General features: G+C 53.9%; 1 protein-coding gene across 5 annotated transcripts in view; it reads right to left on the reverse strand.

The window, feature by feature from the left end:
* Nucleotides 1-7,935: 7,935 nt before the first annotated feature.
* The window catches only part of SUGP2 (SURP and G-patch domain containing 2), a 34,845-nt gene continuing 18,079 nt past the window's right edge, over nucleotides 7,936-24,701 (reverse strand). For 3 of the 5 annotated variants that reach the window (XM_076001561.1, XM_012741433.2, XM_076001562.1), the window contains exons 5-11: nucleotides 24,037-24,527; nucleotides 22,901-23,012; nucleotides 19,173-19,651; nucleotides 16,546-16,607; nucleotides 11,416-11,552; nucleotides 10,668-10,788; nucleotides 7,936-8,181 (exon numbers count right to left, since the gene is read on the reverse strand). In XM_076001561.1, coding sequence (XP_075857676.1) covers nucleotides 10,668-10,788; nucleotides 11,416-11,552; nucleotides 16,546-16,607; nucleotides 19,173-19,651; nucleotides 22,901-23,012; nucleotides 24,037-24,527 — 1,402 coding nt within the window. In that variant the 3' untranslated portion in view covers nucleotides 7,936-8,181. Of the gene's footprint in view, nucleotides 8,182-10,046; nucleotides 10,150-10,667; nucleotides 10,789-11,415; nucleotides 11,553-16,545; nucleotides 16,608-19,172; nucleotides 19,652-22,900; nucleotides 23,013-24,036; nucleotides 24,528-24,701 lie in introns of all 5 variants that reach the window. The other 2 variants (XR_012918879.1, XR_012918880.1) reach the window with 2 other exon arrangements.

Here is a 24,701-nt window from a genome sequence, read left to right on the forward strand (position 1 = left end):
CTGCCTCCGCCCGGCAGGTCCCCGATGGTTGCATGGGGGCCCTACAGGGTCAGCTTGTTGACCTTGTGTAGCCCACGGCTGTCACGCCGGATGGCATCTGGAACCTCTTGAATCTGCCCTACCCCCATCCCTGCAGCCCCCTTGCCATTTCCTGTGAGCACTCAGGCGCTGAGCCCCACTGCCCTCCACCTGCAGTCAGTTCTGCAATGGTTCCTGAACCTCACCACCCCGCTCCTCTCCTGCTCTAATGCCTACCGTGGCTCCCCGTCAACCCAGGCAAAGTCGAGCTCCTTGGCTGGACTTGGAGCCCCCCTCGCTCCGTGACATCACCTCTGTCCTCCCACAGGTACCCCCCGCCTTGTCTGCCCTGTTTGTCTCCCATCTGGCTTCCGGCCTTTGCCCTTGCTCCCTGTGTTCTCTCGCTCGGGGTGGGGGACGTCACAGAAGGCCTCTCAGAGCAGGCAGGCTCACAAGGGTAGGGGACAGGGACGTGCAGGCGATGGCTAAAACTTACGTGTCTGCGTGGCCAGGCTACGGGCCCAACGGTTTGGTCACGTGCTTCTCCAGACGTGGCCTGGGAGGTCTTCTTTTGTTTTTGAGACAGAGTCTCACTCTGTTGCCCAGGCTAGAGTTAGTGCCGTGGCGTCAGCCTCGCTCACAGCAGCCTCAGACTCCTGGACTCAAGCAATCCTCCTGCCTCAGCCTCCCGAGTAGCTGGGACTACAGGCATGCGCCACCATGCTCGGCTCATTTTTTCTATATATTTGTAGTTGTCCAGCGAATTTCTATTTTTAGTAGACAGGGTCTTGCTCTTGCTCAGGCTGGTCTCGAACTCCTGATCTCAAACGATCCTCCCGCCTCGGCCTCCCGGAGTGCTGGGATGACAGGCGTGAGCCACGGCGCCCGGCCTGGGGCGGTCTTCTGTAGACAGGCTGCCACCGCCAGTGGGCTGACCTGAAGTACGGGAAGCAGGAAGTTCTCCATACCCAACTATCTAATCAGTTGAAGGAAGGCCTTCAGAGCAAAAGCTGAGCTTCCCGGGGAAGAAGGAATTCTGGCATCTGCAGCGGGGACCCCTCCCTCAGCTCCCAGCGCTCCGTGACCTGTGCAGTTTGAATTTCCCAGCCTTCCAGACTGCGGGCTGAGTCCTTAAAATAACTCTCTCTGTAGATGTGACAGGCGGGGCCCTGCAGGTTCTGCTTCTCCGGGCGAACCCACAGGTCCAGGTGCCCAGAGGCCCAGCGGGCAACGGGGAGGGGGGCTACTTTTTCTGGGCGGACTCAGGGAACTTCCGAGATAAAGCAAGAGCTCCCAGTGGCAGGACCTTGGACGCAGGCCAGGCCCCCGCAGCCCAAGGCCAGGCGCTGGAGGCCTGGATTTGGGGTGCCGGGCGGGGAGCGGCCGGCCCGAGGTGGTGACCAAGCCCTCTCACCTCGACTGAAACAAACCCAGGACAAGGCGACCCACCCCCCCCCCCCGCAAGCCACCCCAAACCCTCGTGTCCTGAGTCCGGCCACAGATGTGGGGGTTGCCAGCCCGTGGACAGGGGGCTCCAGGAGCATTCCAGATCCGAGGAGCAAAAACGGCCCCCTTCAGAGATGTGGGAGCCGGGGGCGGATTTCGAGGCCTGTGGGATTTGATCTGGCATCTACCCAACGCGGTGACTATCTGGCTGCAGTCTAAGAAGTTTGGAAATAGGCACCAGACATTTACTGACCCTGCTCAGGCAGTGCCCCAAGGAAGGGCAGGCGCGCCCACACACACACACTGTCCGTGCACGTCCGTGGCGGCTCTGCTCACGCTTCAAGAAAGGTGGAAACACCCCAAATAAGCGCCCATCGCCCGGCGAGCGGATAAACAGACGACGTGTCTGCACTGGGGAATACTACTCGGCCGTGAACAGGCGAGGCGCGAAGCTCTGACGCCTACAACACGGATGAAGCCGGGAAACGCGGTGCTGAGCGAGAGGCGCCGGGCACAAGAGGCCACGCGGTGTGTGACTCCATCCGTGTCAGACGTCCAGAACAGGCACATCTACAGAGACAGGAGCATGGAGACAGGACACAGAGACAGGAGACAGGAGCAGATGGAGGTGGCAGGGGGAGGGGGGGCGGAGGGCGACTAATGGGGACAGAGAACCTTTAAGGGGCAATGGGATGCTCTGAAACTAAATAATGGGGATGGTTCACATCTGTGAGTAGACCAAAAACACCACTGAATTGTGCACTGTGAATGGAAGAACTGACTGGTAGGTGAATTATATCTCAATAAAGCTGTTTTTAAAAAATTTCTCCCCAAACTCCACATTTACTGATTATCCGCTGTGTACCAGGCACTGAGCGGAGTGTTTGAACAGACCCCAAATTGGGAGACACAGTCATAAACAGAGGATCACAGTGCCAGGACATCCCTGTCCTTACAGCACAGGGAGGCGAGAGATGTAGCATTTGTGTGAACGTGGGAAGGATGGAGGAGGGAGTGTGGGCATTGGGTTTTGAAGGATGAATAGGAGTTCACCAAACTGAAGAGTTGGGGGCTGATCATGAACTTGACTTTATAGAATCTAATCAACATAATAAAATCAACCTAATCTTCAAAATTAAAATGAAAGCGAATGCATCCTCAATTGTCTGCGTGAAATGAAGGGGTGCTTCTAGGCGGACACTTCACAAGCCAGCCTGAACCGTGCCTGGCTCGTGCTGGCCCATTCCTCCCAACAGTTGCTCACGTTTGCTACGGAGACAGCACTAAAATCAGAGTATCCGCCTGTTTATTCACTAGCAGAGAAATCGGAAAGCTTGGGCTGCCAGAATTCCTCGTGGTTGTCTATGAGGATGAACAGAAAGTGGAAATCTAGGCCTGACCGAGAACCTCCCCCAAGGGCTCGCTTTCCGGAAGCCAGGTTAGATTCTCTCTGGCCTCCTTTCTCCCACTGTGACCAGGCTGTGGCTCTGGCGGGTGGCCACAGAGAGTGAGGAGGACGGACATTCTCGTCTGAAAATAAACTGTGGCCCTGAATGGATAAACGAGAAACTAGGGCAGAGCAGGGAGCCAGGGAGGGGCCGAGGGCAGAGCGAGAATCGTGCCTGTCCTGGGAAGATGGACGGATGCCAGTGCTGCTCCCAAGCGCCTGGTACCCGCCGCACCTGCCCCGCTGAGTCCTGACCTCTGGGTCTGCTCCCTCTCCCAGCCTGGGCCCAGCCATCAGTCACAAACGTCTCTCCCTTGTTCCTTGGTCTGCATCTCGCTTTCTGTAAACCCAGTGCGACGCTCGACCATTCAGTGAGCGCGAGATGTTCCCGCTGACCCATTTTACAGATGGGAAAATTGAAGCTCAGAGAAGGGGAAAGAGCAGGGACTGGGACTCGGGGGTGCGGGGTCCCAGGGGTCCTCCTCAGGCCTGATTGGTGGCACTTTTGAAGCAGGCGGTGTCTCAAAGGGTGAAAGTGCCCAGCAAAGCAGCCGAGAGCAATGTAGCGCGGGCGCGAAGGCCTGAGTTCGGCCCCGGTGCTGCCTGCCCGCGGGGTGTCTGCCCGCTTGTCTGGGAACGGCGAGCTTAGTCAGGCCCGGCCTTCTCCCGTCTCGGCAGAGGCCGGCCAGGCCCTGCCGTCGGCGCGGTGGGCTCTGGCTGCTGTGACCGGTCCTGAGAGGGCGTGGGCCCCAGGCTGGCCAGCACGCACAGTCCTGTGCTTTGCTGCAGCGTCAGGAAACAGCTGTTTTCACGTCTCCTAAGTGCATGCAGGGCGGCTCGGAGCTGCTGGCTGCCATCTCGCCTGCCTGGGGACGAAGGGCGGCACAACCAGGAAACAGAGACGCTGCCTGGGGATGTGGCTTGAGCACCGTGATCAGCCTAGACCCGAAGCTAACATTTCCAATTCCATTAACCAATTAAATCCCTTCTTGGCTTCCCCTAGCCAAAAGAGGTCTTGTGGGTACAGCCCGTTAGTGGTGTGGTAAGGGTTGTTGACCAACCTCTCTGTGCCTCAGTTTCCTCATCTGTAAAATGAGCTGAGATTGTCTAGGGTGAACGGAGGGTGGGCACCCAGTGCCTGAGCTGTGCCTGGTGCTACAGTGTCCAGCGCTGTCTAGGGCTGCCCCCCGGTGCCGGCCTTGGGCTCCTAATTACTGGGACACAGGAAGGTTTCCAGCGGAGCCCAACCGTCCCTGCCGTTGCCACAATCCACCAAGAACGCTGAGGGCCAGAAGAAAAGAGGGAGCGGACATCTTAGGACAGAAACAGAGAAAGCACCAGAGCTCCAGCATGGGCAGGGGGAGACCAGCCGCTTCCAGGAAGGGCAGGCTGGCTCTGGTGCTCGGGAGAGACCCCCGGGGCTGAGGGCTACGGTGGGGTCTGCGCCCCAGACAACTGCCGAGAACAAGGCTGTTCTGACGCGGCCGGAGACAGGGCGCCGATGCCTTCAGGGAACTCTTGCAGGGAAGCCGGCAGGCTGTTCTGCCAAACAGCTGTCCCGCATTAGGGGTCTGTGTCCTTGTCTCCCGGCTAGGGTATTCGCACCCCACCCTCACCAGCCGTTGGTGGCCCCAGGGAATGGCACTTCTGGGTCCGGTGGGCATTCAAGCAAAGGGTAGTTCCGCAGCCCGGGGAGCTGAGACAAGCGACAGGGAAGCCTGCGGGTAAATGCGGGAGGGATCGAGCACTGTGGATGGAGCGGCTTGGAGCCTGCTTCCATTACCGAACTTCTGGGCTGCTCTTTCACAAGCATAAGTCATGGGCTGGGCTCAGTGGCTCACCCCTGTCACCCCAGCACTTTGGGAGGCTGAGGTGGAGCTCGAGACCAGCCTGGAGAACATAGTGAGACCCCATCTCTACAAAAAAAATAGAAACATTAGCCGGGTGTGGGGGCTGCCTGTTGTCCCAGTGACTTGGGAGGCTGAGGCAGGAGGATTGCTTGAGCCCAGGGGTTTGAGGCTGCAGTGAGCTAGGACTGTGCCTCTGTACTCCGGCCTGGGGGACAGAGTGAGATATTATCTCAAAAAGTAAACAAAGAATTAACAACAAAAACAAGTATAAGTCAGAGAAGCCAGACGCAAAAGGCCATCCAGTGTAGCACTCCATTGGTGGGACATGTCCAGAACAGGAACATCCACAGAGGCGGAAAGCACATGGGTGGTTGCCAGGGGCAGGGGGAGGGGGAGTGGGAAGTGACTGCCAATGGGGACCGGGCTTCCTTCTGGGGAGATGGAAACGTTCTGGAACTAGAGGCGATGGTTGTACAACACTGTCAGTGCACTAAATGCCACTGAACTGAACACTTTAATTTTATGTTATATAAATTTTACCACACATAAAAAAGCTTAACTAGGGCTATGTTCCTACTGAGCTCTGAAACCTCCCATGGCTCCCCATTGCCTCGGGACAAAATCCACACTCCTCCCCCAGCCCAGGAGACCCTTTGTGGTCCCACCCCCAAAACCCCCACCCTGTTTCTCTCTCTCTCCTCTCTGACAGCTGCAACTCCTCCGACAGCCAAGTTTATTCTCACCTCAGGGCCTTTGCACCTGCCATTCCTTCTACAAAGCATGCCCTCCTTCATCCTTTAGGTCTCCAAGGACGCCTCACCTCCCAGACCCCCACTGTCGCCTTCTCCTTCTACTTGGGATGTCACTTTCAGATCACAGACTGCAGTGTATCATTTCATTATGGTTTCAGATGTCGGCCAGAAAATTCTACCAGGAAGCAGCAGTTAAGTGCTCCTGAAACGTGAATGAACGAATGAACGGGTGAACAGACCGACAGACGGACAGAGGCTCTGCCAGGGAAATGCCGGAGGGACACTCGCCACAGCCTCAAAATTACAGCCCTGGGAGGAAGCAATGCTTACTTACCCGTTTGACACAGGAAGAAACTGTCTGGGTTCAAGTCGGATGCTTTTCTATCCTAAGACCACAGCTGCCTCCGAAACAAAGAGCGACAATTGCTGCCAGCTTGTGCGTCGTCAGTTTTACTTCCTTCGAACATTCTTCGGTGGATCTTCCTTTCAAACTGCTTAGGCAAGTGTTCTCGGTGCGATGAGGCCCATGGCTGGCGGGGTGGCGGGACCCACCCCATTCCCCACGCGGCGGACGGCTTGCAGCAGAGCTACCCTGTGTGCTGGAGCACAGGCCAACACTCCCGTGTTCGCGGGCGTGTCTACGTTTTACGCAGTTTTTACAAAAATGACACCATGTTTTGCAACTGGATTTTCTCTTCTAGGGTCTAACTCATTTCTTAAAAGCCCAGTTATGCTTCAGACCCAAAGGCCTTTAACATATCCCTGCATTTGCTTTGTCCCCAAGATGCTGCCTGTGCAAGCAGGCCTCCAGAAGCAACTGTGGACGCAACTTATGTTGAGATTTTGGCCTTACTGGGTTTGCCTTTGATCTCAGTGGGCAGAGAAACAGGAGCTGCTATTTATTTATTCGTTTAAATTGTTTTTCGATTTAGAGACAGGGTCTTGCTTTCTTGCCCAGGCTAGCTAGAGTGCAGTGGCATCATCGTAGCTCATTTCAGCCTCAAATTCCTGAGCTCAAGTGATCCTCCTATCTCAGCCTCCCGAGTAGCTAGGACTATAGGCATGCGTCACGATGCCTGGCTAATTTTTTTTTTTTATATAGTTTTAGTTGGTCAATTAATTTGCTGTCATTTTTAGTAGAGACGGGGTCTCACTCTTGCTCAGGCTGGTCTGGAACTCCTGAGCTCAAACGATCCTCCCGCTTCGGCCTCCCAGAGTACTTCTGCACACATCCAGGTTGGGGTTTCTTTCGCCTTTTACTATGAACACATACGCACGCGTTGTGAGCACATGCACGTGGGGACGTCCGTACGTGGGCACGCAGGCGCACCAAAGGCCCTTGCTCTTAACACCGGAGCGTCCCGGCAGCACCCTCTGCCTGTCAGTGGGCGCCGCTCGGGGAAGAGAGGCCAAGGGAGGAATGTTTCAGTTCCAGTCAGCACTAAATGACAAAGTAGCAGGGAGAAACTTTACCTTCCAAATGGGAGAAATCCTTCTCAGTTTGCAGAGGAGAAACTGAGGCCTGAGGTCCAGTGGCCTGCCTGAGGTCAAGGCCAGGACGGGCGTCGTGGGCTGGACACGCAGCCTCCAGTCCTAAGTGGCCTCGCCGGCCCCAGGGCCGTGTCGACCAGTTCCAGGTGACTTTCTCAGGAGTGGCACTGACGCTGGTGGCCAGACACCACCACCAAGGTAAACGTGTGAGTCTGGGCTGGCAGCAGGGCCACTGCCACTCCTGAGTGCCCTGCAGGACGCCGCGGGGAGAAGCAAGGCTGGGTCCTGCGTCAGCTTCCCAAGTGGCCCTGTGGAGTCTCTCTCCCTCTAACCCGGCCACCGGGCTGTCCCAAATGCAGACTCACCTGCCCTGTGCAAGCGCGCACAACGCCCAGCCCCTCCCCTTCACACTTGGGCAGGTGAGCATCCGCAGGTCCCACAGGTGTGGGCTCATTGCTTGCCGTGCCCTCTGCGCCCCTCACCAGCAGAAGGGCCGAGGGGCTGCGGTGGAGCCCCGGGCAAGCTGGGCAGCGCCGGGAACAGCAGGGAGCTTTGCTGCTGCCTGGGAAGCTGCTCCTCAGGCAGGGGAGCCCAGGCGGCCTCGGTATGCTCTGGCACGGAACCCCAGCCCTGGGGTGCGGGGCAAGGCTGGGGGGAGTGGGCAGGGCTCCTTCCTTCTCAAAGGCAGGTTTCTGACTCAGTGGTCTGCTCCCCCCGCCCCTAGGCCTCCCAGCACAGGGACTGCCCTCCTCCCCGTGCTCGGCTCTGATCGCCGCCCGCTGTCTGCACCCTCTGGCCGCTCCCGGTGACGCAGGGACTGGGGCGCGCCAGGCAGGAGAGGCACGCCCCGGGAGGCCGCGCATCTGCACTGTCACCTGCGTGCGCTCAACTGGTCTGGTGTTAAAAGCACATCAATGGAGACCGTGGAAAATTGTGTTTCCTCTACATTTATTGCAACTGCTAAATGATTAACAACATTCACAACTTCTTAGATTTATAAAACAGAACTTCCATTTTGTAACATCACAAATGTCTTCTAGGTTTTACCAGAGACCAAAAACACTAAGATTCTCTAAGTGATCTCCAGTGATGGAAACAAGCCACAGACAGTGAGCACCCAAAGTGGCGAGTTAGCACTTTCCGGATGCCTGTCGTCCTCACGGAAGAGACCCTGGAACTAGAAGGACAGAAAAGATGTTGTGACTGTGACGAGGCCGTGGCCCAGCAGGTCGCGCTTGCACGCAACGTCTCTGCAGGGCGGCCTTTGCGCAGAGCAAGGACAGCGCTGGTTAAGGTGGGGGAGGGAGGACACGGAGGCCAGCAGCGTCTCGTCCCCAGCCGACAGCTGGAGGGAGGACGCACCGCCACACGTGACCCCCCACCCCCGGCTCCCAGGACACCCTCCTTGCCTCGGTGTCGAGGCCACAGGAAAGGCGTCCTGAGTGCTCATGGCACTTTCTGGTCTCAAGAAGTAGGTGTTCCCTGATGCCTGCCACGGGCTCCCAGAAACCAACTCAGCTTAACCCTGGGCGTCCCCAGCAGGAACGGCAGGAGGCTGTGGGGGTCGGCGCCCCCACACCAGGAATTCCTAAAGCACTTGGCTTTTCATAAGCAGAAGTGGAGGAAGTCAGGAACGAGCAAGACAGGACACGCGCACACTGGCTCAGAGCTGCGCGATGGCCGACCCTGTACTCTGAGCTCTACCCATTCGTCCCAACATGGAAGCTGTTGGAAGGACTGGGAAAGAAGAGGAACCCCGGTACCTGGGGTTCCCCCTGAACCAGTCTCAGCCCAGACCAGCACAGGCTGGCTCGTCGAGAGTCGGGTTGCAAACCTGAGACCCATCCTCAGTGCCGGCAACACCAGCACCTCCCATGGCCATCAAGAGCTGGCTGCCAAAGCAACAGAAGAGACCAGAAGCAAGCAGAGCCTCGGGGACTGCAGCGCTGGGCAGGCTGGGGGTGTGGGGGGGTCAGAGAGACCAGAGAGAACCTGAGGAGCTGGGACGACAGCCTGAGAGGTGTGCGCTTAAAGACAGCAAGGATGTCGTCACAGCCAATGGCTGTCAGTGGCTCTTCCCACTCAGTTCTGCGGCTGACATCCTAACCCTTTGCTGAGTCCCCCAATCCTGGAGTCAGCAGGATCCCAAATCTTATAGCTTTTAGCAGGTATTTAAAACTTCAACACTGCTGCTCTATGAAGGGATGAGATTCACACAGCCTTAGAATTTCACGTGTCGTTACAAGCAGCGGGGCTCTGGGGACGCTGGGAGGCGGCGGCAATCACCCGCCTTGAAATAGCTTACAGCTGCAGAGCCCAGCCCAGGCGGAGCCGTCCTCCTCTTTACAAAGGCTGTAATGACACAAGTCTTTACACGGCCGCACGTGCAGAGAATGAAGAGTCTTGGAGGGTTTACAACCCCCACCCCTTTGTAGGGAGAGACTCCATATGTGTTTTTTTTTTTAAATCATACTGTAGTTTGCTTACATTGTAGATTCTAAAGTGGCATAGATTTGAGGAAAGTTTAATTTGTGGAACAATTACTCCCACGGAATACAGCTATACTGTACTGTCGCTAAGATTCCATTAAGTCTCTCGGGGCGCATTTAAGAGATGAGACACCGTTCACTCATTCATCCAATCACGTATCTTGGACCATTCAGAGTGCTTTGGAGCTCTGGTGCCAGGTGTGGACCGGGCACTTACTCATGTCTCCCTCATGTAAGTTCTGGGGAAAACAAGCAAACGCCATGCGTTTCTGCAGCACACTGGCTAACGGCACTCTGGAGACTGGCCCTCAGACTGGAAAACCAGCTGGAGGAGCTGGTGCTCGGCACTGACGGGCCAAGGTCCCTGTCGGGGCAGCACCACCTTCTGAAGAGAACCCAAGACAGACCTGGAGGGATCTGCTAAAACCATTTGCAAGAGAGAGGAAAGGCAAAAGCATATTGAAAATGGTGCGTTCTTTTTCTTCAAGAGAAAGAAAAGCCAGGGAAACCTCGGCCCCAGAGACTGCAGAGATGTTTGTTTTCACGTACACACCAAACCGTACTTGGGCACTGGCTCCAGGCAGGTCCGGGGCGGGGCTGATGTTTTAAGGGTAATTGCTGCTTCAAGGCTTATCTTTCTCACCAGTGGTTTTGATCTATTCAGGAAGAGAACAATTCTGTTCAAAACTGTGAGAAGGGCAACTAAAAAAAGAGTAGAAGGATGAGGACATCAGCCCAAGGCCCTTCAGACCCTCAGAAAGGTGGGCAGCCAACTGCCGTCCTTCCTGGCAGTGGCTTCTGCGCCCCTTGTGACTAGGGAAGGGTCTGTTTACTGGCACGTCACCACGGCAGGTGGCCGTCCCTTGTGAGAGAAAACTCGAGCAAGAGAGGAGCCAGGCAGAGGCTGCGGCCGGGGCAGGCTGGGCAGCAGGCTCAGGTGCGCCTGGCTGGCGGGAGGCTCGCTCCTCAGCGAACCTGAAAGGTGAGAAGCGGGACACATCCACAACCAAAGACCCTTCCTGTTTCCCTCACAGAATTTTGTGATTGTTTTTTTGGTAGTGTTTTGATGTTTGTTTTCAGGGGAGTGGGGAACATCACCTATTTAGAGGGAAACGTCTTTGCACCAGGACATCGGCACGGGCAGAAGTGCGCACGCGCGGGCTCGAGAACATACCTATTTGTTGGCCCGCTTGTGCCTGTACATCTGCATCATCCTCTGCCGGAACACGTCGAACGTGTCTTCTTTGTGCTCCTGCCCGTCGGCACCCAACCCCTCCCCTTCCGAGGCAGTCCCCCTAGGGAGCGAAATGGACAGTCAGTTGTGGGCCTGAGTGCAGGCCTGGCCCATTGTGAGATGCAGGTACCGGGACACACGACACAGACATCCGAGAAAGGGAACATCAAGACAGGATTCACATGGAAAACAGGGGTACTCACCGCGGAGAAGCACCAGCTTTCTGAGGGGAGCCCTGGAAGCCCTGACCATGGCAGAAGCCTCACCCGTAGGGCTCGGCTCAGTTTTAGTGAAATGCCTGCCGGATGCTACTAACGGGTCCAGCACCTCTGGGCCTGTGATCCCTACCCTGGCCGCCTGCTTATGGGTTCCTGGAAAACGGAAAGTGGTTCTAAGCTAAAACTACCCAGAAATACCACTGGCTTTTATGTTGATGATAAATGTGGCTGAAATGACCAGGGCCAAGAAGCCGGTTAATGGTCTACACAAGTGCAGAAAGGAGCCGTGTGAACACCTGCATATGTAAATGACCAGCTTTTCATCTGAAGACTCCGTTTGTTAAAAAACCAACCCAACTGCCAGCTGCAAGCCATCTTCAAGGTGAGGGGAACCAAGACTCAGGCTGCAGGTCAGAGGATTGGGGCCAGAACCCGCCCGCCCGCCCAGGCTACAAGTGCCTGCTGCGTACACGCTGACGGGCTCCCGGATGCCTTTCCCGAGCGAGCCCAGGCCGTGGCCCTCCTTCCAGCCCATCTTCTGCAGCATCTGGAAGCCCAGGTTCTTGTCGGTCAGCTTCTGCTGGGCGAAGTCAAAGTCCTTGGGTTTCTGCGGAGAGAGGAGTCCAGCATGTGGGCCGCAGAGAAGTGCCTGGAGCAAGGGTCTGTCCTGGGCAGCACCTGGACACGCCCCGGCAAATGCCCGCCTCACTTCCCAGATGCTCAGGATCAAGCTGTGGTCACCTCCCCAGTTCCCTGAAACATTCCCAGGTGGGGGGGGGGGGCACTTCTAAAGGTCAGAGGCCCCCAGGCTGAGGTTCACCCCTAAGGCTGGAACCTGATGACTGGCTCTTGGTCCTGCCTCTCAGATACACTATTGCCCTGTACTAAGACTGTGAGAAAAACTGGGTATGGGAATGGCAGGTCCTGGGGCCAGGGAGTCAGCAAGAAGAGCCCTCAGTGGAGATGGGATAAAGTCAGGGGACACCAGGGAACAGGCCTGGAGGCAGCAGAGCAGGAGGGGGCCAGACAGATGGCAGGTGAGAATTAGCTGGTAGAGCCCTTCCTGAGCCTTCACTCATTGCTTCATTCACTCTCTGGCTGCCTTCCACGTCTGTCTGTCTGTCCCAGAACTGGGTTCTACTTAGTTGCTGGGGTCCGTGTTTAGCAGAGAGCAGACCTTGCTGAGGCTGCTGTAGCTGAGAAGGGGCCTGCAGGTGGTGGGGAAGCTCAGCACCCTCTGGAGGAGCATGCACAACTCTAGCAGGACTGTCCATTCATTCACTTATAAATGCACATGGGCACCCCCTTAGTGAGGGAACCTAGCTGGGCAGCCCAACACCTCACCCTGTGGTTCTTTCTTTTTCTGGCTCCTCAGGAGGTTTCTCTTTCTTTCTTTCTTTTTCTGTAGAGATGGGGTCTTGCTATGTTGCCCAGGCTGGTCTCGAATTCCTAGGCCCATACGATGCTACTGGCTCAGCCTCCTGAGTAGCTGGGATTACAGGTGCATGCCACCATGCTGGCTTTTGATGTTTTTCTTTGAGACATTAACTGAACTACCTGGGGAGACTGAGAGAGCCTTGCGTGCTCTTTAGAGTGAGGGAGGGAGGCGCTGAGGAGGATCAAGCAAGGCAGCCGGTGCTGGGCGTCTGAGCAGGGGACAAGTGTGGGCACAACTAGGAGAGGGCTGGGTGACCCTGTGTGCAGGAACCAGGGGAAGGAGGGTGTGCTGAGTGCTGTGAGCCCAGGGCCTGGAGGGCCAGCCCTCAGTAACTCAGCGACCTGCCCCGTCATGTCCTGCAGGCCTCACAATGCATGATTCCAGCAAAGGACAAGCCTCCCTCCACCTGCATTGAGGTGCCCAGGAAACAGCTTCCCCAACACCAGGGCACATGGAGGAGGCACTCTGGAGACAATGGAGCTCAGAGGAGACCAGGCAGAAAAGGCGGCCTGGGGGGCCCAGCACCCACCCCTGAGCATGGGATGACAGGGAGAAGGGAGGTGAGCACAGGATCTCAACTCATGAGAGAGGGAGGGAAGAGGGAGTGAGTGCTCCCACGAGGAGGGTCTGGATCCCAGGGTTTCTAAGAGCCTTGATGTTCTCACCATGGAAGGGGACAAGACAACCTGGAAAGGTGCTGAGCCTTCACTGACATGAAGTGAGGTCTTAGGGCTCATAAATCGATACCCCAAAATACAGTGGGACTGTATTTACCATGTGGGACTCAAGAAGCAGCCTCAAGTTCCCTCTGACACCCACCCCCTGCCTCTCGCCAAGCATTCAGGGAGGCTGCTCTCTGAAGTTCCCTTGGCTACCTAGAAACCTGAACATAATCGCCTTCAAGACCTTCCCTGGAATGTCTTTAACCAGAGATGAAAACTCACAACACTGAGGTGATGGCTGAACATTAACCACCACACCCACAGCCCAGCCCCGGGCTGCTCTCCCATTTAAGGCATGTGCCTCCGGGGCCATTCACTTCTCCTAAAATCGTTTGCTTTCCCACTGCAATTAATTGCCCAGAGCCCTCACCTGCCCTCTCCTCCATGAAGAGGATATTTTAGCTTCAACCTTTTTTGAGTTTTCATATTGTTTTATTATATTTTTCATTTTTATAAAATGTGACTCAATTCATATTGTTTTATGTGGCTTCTATACTTATGCCTGTTAACAAATTTTTTCCTGTTAACCTATTGTCAATTCATTTTGACAGACTTAGACTCTAAGCTTCAGAGAAGATAAATTCTTTTTGCCCCTTCTGAGGTGCTCCCTAAGGTATAAAGCAGCTGTGTGTGCGTATGAATCTCCGTGTACGTGTGCACCTGTGTGTACTTGTGCATCTGTGTGTGCATCTGTGCGTATGTGTTCATCTTGTGTGTCTGCATCTGTGTGTACGTGTGCACCTGTGTGCACCAGTGCATACGTGTCAATCTGTGTGTGTGTGCATCTTATGTGTCTGCATCTGTGTGTACGTGTGAATCTATCTGCATCTGAGTACATGTGCATCTTATGTGTCTGCATCTTTGTGTATGTGTGCACCTGTGCATACGTGTGCATCTTGTGTGTGTCTGTATCTGTGTGTACGCGTGTATCTGTGTGTACATGCATGAATTACTCAACACAGGCGGCCCTTCGCAATGGCAGGTGGTGGGCTTGGCAAGGTGGTGTGTGCAGAAGTCTCTCTACAGGACGGCTAAGGAGGGATGCAGACAGCAATGCAAGGACATCTTGGCAGGCCAGGGGAACACCAGACAGGAGCTGCCACACTGGGAGGCCCCTTACCAACAGGAAGTGGCCTGGAGAACAGAGGAGGCAGAACCTGAGGACTGAGATGAAAAATGGCGACTTGAAGGGGGGATTGTGAACTAAAGTACAATTTTAAGGCTGAACCCCCACTGGCTGACTGAATGGACCCCTCGTGGCCAAAGGAATATCTTAAAATTAAATTGTCTGCCAGGAGGAGGGCAGTCAGACAGGCCTCATCATGCCCCCTCCCTTCTTGAGGACTTCCTTTGTAACCCATTAACAGGCCTAAGGATATGTAAGACAAATCTGCAGGTCTTCAATTTACACAACAAATCTATGTTAAAACATTCCAAGCCTCTAGACAAAGCTTCATGTCTTTAACCAGTTACAAGCCAAAGAATCTTTAAACCCACCTATAACCTGTAAGCCCCCCCACCTTCGAGATGTCCCACCTTTTTGGGCCAAACCAATGTATACTTTTCATGTATTGATTGATGGCTTTACCTGTAACCCCTGTCTCTCTGAATAACCCAGCCACAGTGAGTCCACTTGCCCAAGGCTCTTGACAGTGGCTACAGGTAATGGTCCTCAAATTTGGCTCAGAATAAATCTCTTTAAAATTAAAAAAAAAGAAAAATGGACAGCTGTCAGGACCTCCTGGAAGATACACACAGCCTGGGCCCTGGGATGGAGGGTGGGAAAGGCAGGGAATGACTGGTCATCGGGGGCCAGGGGTCCCCAGACAGCAGGCCTGTACCCCCTTGCCCCTTCAGGAAGGCTGCTTGGGGACACAGTGGGAGGAACAAGGGCTGGCTTGGCCTGGAAGGATTTTTGTGAATGTTCATTTGGGTTTTGCAATATTGATGTCTGGCTTCCTGCACAGCTGGAGGAAAGCAGTGCCCCATGTGTCAGGGTGGTGTACACAGAAGAGAGCTGCAGCCACCACAGCCTCCTCCCCACCTGCAGTCCCCTTGCAAAACAGGACAGGTGCAGAGCCCCAAAGAGAGACAGTGTTTGTAGGACACCAGCCAGGAACTGGGTAAAGTTTAATCTCACAGTACCTGCTACCTGCCGGGTAGGTGTGGCACCCCATTTTACACATGCAAACCTGTGGCTCAGGAGTTACATGTCAAGTTTACCAAACCACTAGGCAGCAAGGCTGAGCTTGAATCCATTTGCGACTGACTCCCAGGCCCAGCTACCCCCTCACCTGGCTATGCCCTTAACTGGCTACACAAAGGGGGCTTAAACCCAGCACACCATTCAAGACCATGAGCTTCTGCCTCAGGAAGGTCACTCCTACCTGCTGTGATTGCGGTCAGACTGACCTCTTCCAAGGAGTACTTGGAAGGGGTCTGAAACACCACAGCACTGCCCAATACCAGCAGAGAAACCTCTCCTGGCTCCCCGCCCTCCTCCCTGACCACTAAGGAGCTACAAAGTCTCTCCACATGTGTCCCAGGTGACCTTGCCTAGCCTCATCTGCCCCCATACCTGGCAATGTGCACCCCTGCTCATCTGGAGTGCACCTGTCCCCATGTCAGCAAACTGTAGCTCTGTCCTCCTAATTGCCCAGGCTGATGACCCTGGGGCCACCTGGACTCTTGGTGTTCGCTCCTCCATACTCAGCCACCCGTGAGTTCCATGGACTCCACATTAAGCCCTTCTTGTTGCCTCCCCAACTGTGGGGACCAAGTGTGGGGACCAAGTCTGAGCTGAGCCTCCCCTTGGCCCCCTGCTCTGCTTGGGCCCCACCCCACAGGCTGCTCTCCACCAGAGTGGCCACACCTTCTGGCCAAACCCCTGCCCTGAGACCTTCCTTGGCCTCAGCAGCACCCGCACCCCACCTTCTTCCCCCTCCCCGTGACTTGCTTCTCTTGGCCCACAGCACTCGCATGACTGAGTCATGCCCTTTTCTTGTCGCTGTCAGCCCTGCTCACTGCTGCCCCCTGGTGGGCAGCTGGGGCCTGGCACACAGGAGGTGCGGATGGATGAGTGCACACACGCCAGGCTCTGCTTGCTAGCAGATTCATGCACTCCCTTAACCACAATTAGGGGCTGCTAAGCTTGAACTTCTTAATGGCCAAGACATTATCTTGTTCATCTCTCAAACCCCACTGCACATATCAGTCCTCAATTATCTGTTTAATGGACTAATCGCTACCCTCCTATGCTTTGGACAAGGGCCAATTTTAAAGTCCCCTGAGGGAAAAGTCTCTGCTTGTTGTGTTTTGTACATTAAACCTCAGTTTGAAATACAAGTATAGCTTCATCATAAGCTGCAGCATCCTTGATAACTCCAATAAATTCTGACCAACTATATCTTGAGTGAGGGCTTACAAATGATTAAGCTCACCTTCTTTTTGGACATGGGACGACCCCGAGGCCTGTCATAAGCGATTCGAACTGGTTCATGGACTGGAAGACAAAAGAAAGGCATACGCATACAGACACACATTTCCCAGATGACTCAGAGAGAGACGGGTGGTGCTGCAGAGTTGTGGCTAACGGCCTCTCTGATGGCAGAAGGTGCCCTACACCCTACACAGCAGCCACTGGGCCTCGGCTCCTCTCGTGAATGGCTGGGACCCACGGAGCGAGCAGAGAGGCTAGACATGCCCAGGCTAGGTAGTGTGGGCCATGGTGAAGGGCTCACTGAGGTGTGCTTTGCTTTGGGAAAGTCCATCCAGACCTAAGACTTGTCACATTTATAACAAATGACCCAAGGCTGGGGGAGGTGGCTCACGCCTGTAATCCTAGCACTCTGGGAGGCCGAGGTGGGTGGATTGCTTGTGGTCAGGAGTTTAAAACCAGCCTGAGTAAGAGCGAGACCCCATCTCTACTATAAATAGAAAGAAATTAATTGGCCAACTAATATATATAGAAAAAATAAGCCGGGCGCGGTGGCGCATGCCTGTAGTCCCAGCTACTCAGGAGGCTGAGGCAGGAGGATTGCTTGAGCCCAGGAGTTTGAGGTTGCTGTGAGCTAAGCTGACCCCACGGCACTCACTCTAGCCTGAGCAACAAAGCAAGACTCTGTCTCAAAAAACAAAACAAAACAAAAACAAATGATCCAATACGTGGATTAATTTCTATGACCACAGGAATATATTTTGTTTCAACAAATAAACAATTTACAATGCCACACCCTCCTACTTTCTCTGTGGCTAATTCACTGGTAAAGAATTAAAGTCCATCCAGATCTTTCTTTTTATTTTATTTTTTTGAGACAGGGTCTCTCACTCTGTTGCCCGGGATAGAGCGCAGTAGTGTCATCATAGCTAACTGCAGTCTCAAACTCCTGGGCTCAAAGGATCCTCCTGCCTCAGCCTCCCAAGTAGCTACGACTTTAGGCACCACCACCCATGGCTAATTTCTGTAGAGATGTGGTCTTGCTATGTTGCTCAGGCTGGCAAACTTTCTCATAAAAAAACCATGCTTTCCATACAGAGCACTGAATCACATTATTATTAACATTATTTTTTCGTTTTCATGAAGGGAGAGATCAGTAGGGTTGGTTTTTGTCTCATCAACCACCCAATCAAAGAACTGAGAGCTTCCAACATAGAAATAAAGAAATCCACTCTCCCCCATCCCCCCAGGACATATGTGACACGCACTTGATAAGCCATCTGCCGTTTAGGAGAAGTTCTGAAGGATGGAAGTGTTACGGCATAACAGTCAGCAATTCACTGCAGCCACAAGGTTTCCAAACACCAACCCTGAGGACCATTCCAAAGCAGGAGAAACTATAAGGACGCTGTTGCCTGTGAACATGAGCGTCTCGGTGACTATTTAATGCAGTCCCATCATGGGAACCGTTCACTCCAACAACTTCACTCACAGGCTTGCAGCAGCTACACGTGAGCGGCAGGCACAGCCTGGGCCTGACCTTGTGGAGACACTGCGATTGGATGTGGTGCACAAGCAGCTGGGCCATGGCCAGCCCATCAAGAGACAGCATGGGGTGCAATCCCACTACATTTTCTAGGAAAAGCAGAACCTCAGGCCCAGAAAACAGTCAGTGGTTGCCAGGGCTGGATGGGGGCAGGGGACTGCAAAGAGACAAGAGAAATGTTCTGGGAATGGGCTTTAGCTCTGCTGGACTGGCAGGTTCCTGCCTATGCACATTTATCAAAATCCCTCAGACAAAATAAACATATGTTGAAAAAAAAAATCCCTCAGACTGTCCACTTGCAAAGGGTGCATTTCACTGCTGATAAATCCTTAATATTTACCTTAAGAACGCTGATTCTTCCCACAAGAGGGCAGGGGAGGGCCTCCATAGCCTAGGCAGGCAGAGCACGGAGCCCACAGGTCCCACTGACAGCTGCCTGAGGCCACCGCCTTTGTGCCCCCCCACCTCAGTGTCCTGATATGAAGGTGTCACTACCCTGGGCCTTCCAGAGGCTCAGAAGGCTGGCTGTCCCAGAAGGTGGCATCAGGAAACAGCTGAGATGACCCAGGTCTACATGCTCCAAGGTTGGGGATGCCCCTTCTGGAATCTGGGCAGTAAGAGGAATGCCTCACAGACTACCCAAGAAGCATCTCCACAGAACAGTGACTTCAGACCAGCTAGACACATGAGTCTTACATTGACATTTTGGAGTGGTATGCAAAACTATTTTAGAACTATTTAAGATTAAAACCACAAGACCAGAGAACCCCATGCTGTGATGGCCACTTTGGGGACACACCCACCCACAGACTCCTGGGGGTATGGTTCTTGGTTGGTGGGCCATGGAAGGTAGTGGAGGGATTTGGGGGGGAGTGTCGTCCTACCAGAACACTGAGGTCACCTACAAGGCTGGTGTGTGATGAGAGGTGGGAAGGATGACCAGGGCCAGAGGGTCAATCATGTGGCTGAGCTAGGGCCAAGGGCAGGTGCATTCTTCACCTGGTCAGGCCATGTCTCCACTACCTTCCATGGCCCACCAACCAAGAAGCCTGCTGGGGTGGCTGTGCCGAAAGGCAGGCACTCACCTTTTGGCTCCTGGATGAGACACACTCTCTTGGGAGCTGGAATCATGCCGACCTTCAACGACTTGCTGCTGATCCTCTTCCGGGGGAAGCAGGTGCCCGAGGAGGCCTGTGACAAGGCAGGCACTCCGGCCGGGTCGTCCTCGGCAGCCTCGCCTGGAAGGCCATCGGCCGGGGGGCTGCCCTTGGACTTGCTGGCCCCTCTGTGAGCAGGGGCCTCCTCTGCCCCGTCCCCGTCATCGTCGTCATCCTCCTCCTCAGGCATCACCTCTGGGCTCTCCAGCTCAGCCTGCGGCTGAGGGGCCTCGTCCTCAAACTCTGCTTCCCCTTCCATGTGGTCTAAGGGGCTCTCCTGAGAATCTGCACTCTCGCCACCCGCGTGGAGGTTGAGTGGTGATGACGTGAAACAAATTGATGGGCAGAGTTCAAACACTTTCTTCCGGTAGAATTTGAAAGCAGCACTATTTTGGTCATGGAGAAACCTGGGACATAGACAAAATACACTGATTAACCAGAGGGAATCTCTAAACATGTTTTTTTGCTGAAACTGCCTGAGATGGCTCAAACGAGGCTGGGGGTGAAAGAATAGAATGAATAACTCGATCCCTTTCTACATAGCTATGGTTTGATGGTGCAGCTTCTCAATGAGATAGTACATTTGAGGAGCAACTTAACAAGGAATCGGAACAGAAGAGGCCTAATTGCTTTTTGGGGGAGAGAGGTGGAGTAACAAGGTATACAAGATAACCCGGGAACATGCTGGAACAGAGATCTGCCTGGGCCCCACCTCACCCCTTCTGGTTACTTCACTGGCCAATGGGCCTCCATGTGCCCATTTTGCTTTTCTGGTTCTTTGTACACTCCCAGGTGTGAGACACACGGAGGCAGAGCACAACTGCTGCTGCCACTCTAGCCCCAAGGAGCTGTGAGGCACCCCGAGAGGCATGCAAGGTAGCTCGCTGCCTGTAGCTACACAAACGCACAGTGAGACCTCTCTGCCCCTCAGGATTCTGGTGACCTCCTTGACCCCTAACCACAGCTGTGTTGCTATGGCTGGTCTGAGAAACTAAAAGTCTCCTGAAGGAACCCAAATCCACCTGAAAGACAGCCCTTATTCTTGGATAGGGCAACTCAACCTCATATAGGTGCCAATTCCTCCCGAATTAGCATATAAACATAATTATTTATTAACAATAAAAGCAATTTTTTTCTGGGTTAGGACAAGATGATTCTGAAGTTTATTAAAAAGAAATAAATATGCACAAGTGTTTGGAAAAACTCTGAACAAGCTGGGTGCGGTAGCTCATGCTTGTAATCCTAGCACTCTGGGAGGCGGAGGCAGGTGGATCGCTCAAGGTCAGGAGTTCGAAACCAGCCTAAGCAAGAGTGAGACCCTGTCTCTACTAAAAGTAGAAAGAAATTAATTGGTCAACTAAAAAAAAACATGCAGAAAAAATTGGCCAGGCGTGGTGGCGCATGCCTGTAGTCCCAGCTACTCAGGAGGCTGAGGCAGGAGGATCGCTTGAGCCCAGGAGATTGAGGTTGCTGTGAGCTAGGCTGAAGTCATGGCACTCACTCTAGCCCAGGCAACAGAGTGAGACTCTGTCTCAAAAACAAAACAAAGGCCGGGCGCGGTGGCTCACGCCTGTAATCCTAGCACTCTGGGAGGCCGAGGCGGGCGGATTGCTCGAGGTCAGGAGTTCGAAACCAGCCTGAGCAAGAGTGAGACCCCGTCTCTACTATAAATAGAAAGAAATTAATTGGCCAACTAATATATATAAAAAATTAGCCGGGCATGGTGGCGAATGCCTGTAGTCCCAGCTACTTGGGAGGCTGAGGCAGGAGGATTGCTTGAGCCAGGAGTTTGAGGTTGCTGTGAGCTAGGCTGACTCCACGGCACTCACTCTAGCCTGGGCAACAAAGTGAAACTCTGTCTCAAAAAAAAAAACAAAAAACAAAACAAAACAAAACAAAAAAACAACTCTGAACAAGACCCATAAAGGGTTCCAGCACCATCAAATACTATGAGGCGCCATGAAGCTTCCAGAGTTAGACAGTGTAGAGGTCCATAAGGCAGACCATGAGAATGGAATAGAAACACCAGAAACACTGCATTTGATGAAGGTAGCCTCTTAAATCACTGCAAAAAAGGTGGTCTTTTGGGTGAATGCTATTGGAACAACTGGACAGCTTTTTAGAAAAATAAATGAGATCATGCTGTATGTTCAGCATCCCAATCACCCTTACATAGACTATGGGTCTAAATGTACAGAGCAAAACTATACAAGTTCTAGAAGAAAGTATGTAAATCTCTTTATAAGCTGAGTCTGTGGAAATTCTAACTATGACTCAATATCCAGGTGCAATAAAAGAACAAAATGATAACTGTGACTACATAAAATATTTCTGCACTGCAAAACACACCAAAAGCAGGCTGGGCATGGTGGCTCACGCCTGTAATCCTAGCACTCTGGGAGGCCAACGCAGGAGGATTGCTTGAGGTCAGGAGTTCAAGACTAGCCTGAGCAAGAGCGAGACCCCATCTCTACTAAAAAAAATAGAAAGAAATTAGCTGGACAAGTAAGTTTAAAAGAAAAAAAAAAAAACCACACCAAAAGCAAAGTGAAAGATAAATGACAAAGTGGAAAGAAATATAGGCAACCACGTCACAGATAAGAGCTCCTAAAAAACAAGAAAGAAAAAGTCCAAAAACACAATAGAGAAAAGGTCAAAGATTATGAACTTTTGTCTTCCGAAAGACTTTGCTAGAATGAGAAGTCACAGGCTGAGAGGAAATATCTATAAATCACACATCTACAAAGGACTTGTATCGAGAATATGTAATAAACTCTGAGAAAGACCTGACTAGACACTTCACTAAAGAAATACAGAAAGCACACAAACACATGCAGATGCTCAGCGCTATTAGGCCGCTGAGAAACACAGATGAAGGCCACAGTGAGGACCCCTGCCCAGCCCCCAAACACACACACTGGGGTGGCCACAGAGGACAGTGCTCAGCTCACGCAGTCAGGTCCCAAATAAGCGGAAGGGTATGTCCCATCATTTCCCATAAATGCTCTGAGAAACGTAAGTTTTCAACTATACTTTGGACTAAAGCACCACTCTCCAGCAAGTTGGGAACAGCACAAGGAGTTCAGAGGCCCCCAGCAGGGTTATGGCTCAGCAATAGAACACATGGCCCCAGGCAGCCTCTCTCTGAGGGGCGCCTCCACGTCACCCTTGGGAAGAACCCCAGGGACAGAGCTGGCTCCCCGCCTCGGTTCTCTTGTCTACAGTCTACATGCTGACGCCCTCCACTCACTGGAGGAGTGGGAAGGGCAAGGGTGTCCCCTCCCAGCATGAGGACGCCACGCCACCACTGTGTGGAAGTGCCTGTTGTCTAGACCTAGGCAAGGACCGATTATTGCCACTGGAGCAGTGAAGCCTCATCTCATTTTCTTCCCCTGGACAACTGTGACTGGGCCTTTGGATGCAGATGAAATGTCCCTCCAGGGAGGCTTTTCCTGATGCCCCAGATGAGGGCAGGTCCCCCTGGTCCCTCAGAACAGACGCTTCTGTCTCACAGCCTTGGCTCAGCTGTGACTAATCCCTGGTGTCCTCCCGAGGCAGAAGTGCATGGGCCAGGCCACCCTGCAGTATCTCAGGACGCGCCTGTGGGGTGAACACACTCAAATTCAAAGGGTGTGATGAGACCCGGGGGTACGTACCACAGTTCGGGGTTATCGATGCTGTTTTCTATGCTGAATTGTTCTATCTCTGGTCCCACCTGAGCAACAAATCTGGCCAGTTTCTCCGCAGTCTCCATTGTTTTCATGTCAACTACAAAACATAAAGCATCGTCATGCATCACTTCTGAGCTGCTGCTTCCTGCACGCACGTTGTGGGGCTGTGGAGGCTGATTACGGAGATGGGCCCGAATGTCCCCCCACCTCCCGCCCCGCAGCCTCCCCCATCATATGTGACTGTAGCTCTGTCCAGCAAGAGGTGGACTCTGTCCCCCCCTGAATCAGGCTGGCTGTGGAACTCGAATTGGCTATACAATGTGGTGGAAGTGCCAGTTGCCAGTTCCAAGCCTGGGCCTCAGTGGCCTCAAGCATCTCGACTGCCTTTTCCGGAGTCCCAACCCCGACCAGCAGGTGAACAACCTGGGGCTGGCTGCTGTGGGTGGAGACAGGGTCACGGCTCAGCCACCCGTTACCTCAGCTGACAGACCCAGAGAACCTGCCGCTGCCCACAGACACGTGTGCGGCCCAGATCTGCAGATGCCCCACTGGCAGCAGACGCAGAGCAGTACCAGACACCTATTTTAAGCCTCAGCTTGGAGTGGCCTGTGACATAGCAATAGCTAGAGAATGTAGCCACTCTAGAGATTTCTTTGCCGTCTCCATTCCCACCTAGTGCTGAGTGGGAAGGGCTGGTCAGAGGTCAGGCCTACTATACGGAGGGAAGGTAATGGCTAAGTGACCAGGAGAAACAGAAGGGGTTAAGTCAGCTCAGAAGAAGCGGTGCAGATCAACCAACCCTGAAGAGACCTTGGAGAAGAGGAGGTAGAACCTGAGAAATGTCAAGGGAGGCAAAGCCACGGTGAGACATGGGTTCCCAAGCACAGGCACAAGGCACGACTGCCCCAGCACCAGGACCCTGTTGGGGAACACAGAGGCCATGGGCAGCACCTCATGCCAGCTTCACGCACGAGAAAGTGCCTCTACATGCACCTGTCCCGGCCAGGTCTCTGTAGCTGCTGCCTCGCCCAGACTGCTGAGCCCCCGGCTTCTGAAGAGACCCTGCACATGGGAGAGTTGGGAATGGGGCCTAGAGAAGGGGGGCAGGAGTGAGCACCCACCGTCAGCAGATGGGCAGGGAGAGGAGGTTCGAGGGGCTTCAGAGATGTCCACTCCTGCTGGCTTGGGGGATGGGCCTGAGGCTTCTGGGGTGGGGTCACAAGGAGAGGGTCCGGCGGCAGGGTCTGGTGGGCAATCCTTCACAGCTTCGTTTCTGTCTGGCAGTGACGGCTTTGCCTGCAAGGGGCCTGGAGCCTGCCGGCTGTGGTGCTTCAGCCTTGTGCCCAAGGACAAGGGGGTCTGGGTCCCAATGCTCGTTCTCCTTGCCTTCCACCCCCGGAGACCTTGCGCACGGAGGAGACCCCGGCGCTGCCACGGAAGCAGCCTCTTCTTGAGGCTGCGGACTGCCCGGGCGTACAGCATGGCCCGCACGGCACACTCTGCTGAGGTTGGCTTTCGATCGGCTCCTGGCAAGTTCTGGCTTATGCGCTGCGTTTCTGCCAACTTCAGCTTGTAATATTTATACTCCAGACTATTTTCATCAGACAAAAACCTATGTGACAAAATAGGTATAACAGGACATTTATGAAAATTACTATCATGTACCAAATCATTGCTGCAATCACACCGCCGTTCTAAGTGGCGGCCTCCCCACCGTCCTCTGCTACCCACTGGGGACCCAGAACGCCCACCTGCCGAGAGAGGCTGCAGTGCAATCAGGAGTTCT

The sequence above is a fragment of the Microcebus murinus genome, chromosome 4, assembly GCF_040939455.1.
Source record: "Microcebus murinus isolate Inina chromosome 4, M.murinus_Inina_mat1.0, whole genome shotgun sequence".
NCBI lineage: Eukaryota > Metazoa > Chordata > Mammalia > Primates > Cheirogaleidae > Microcebus > Microcebus murinus.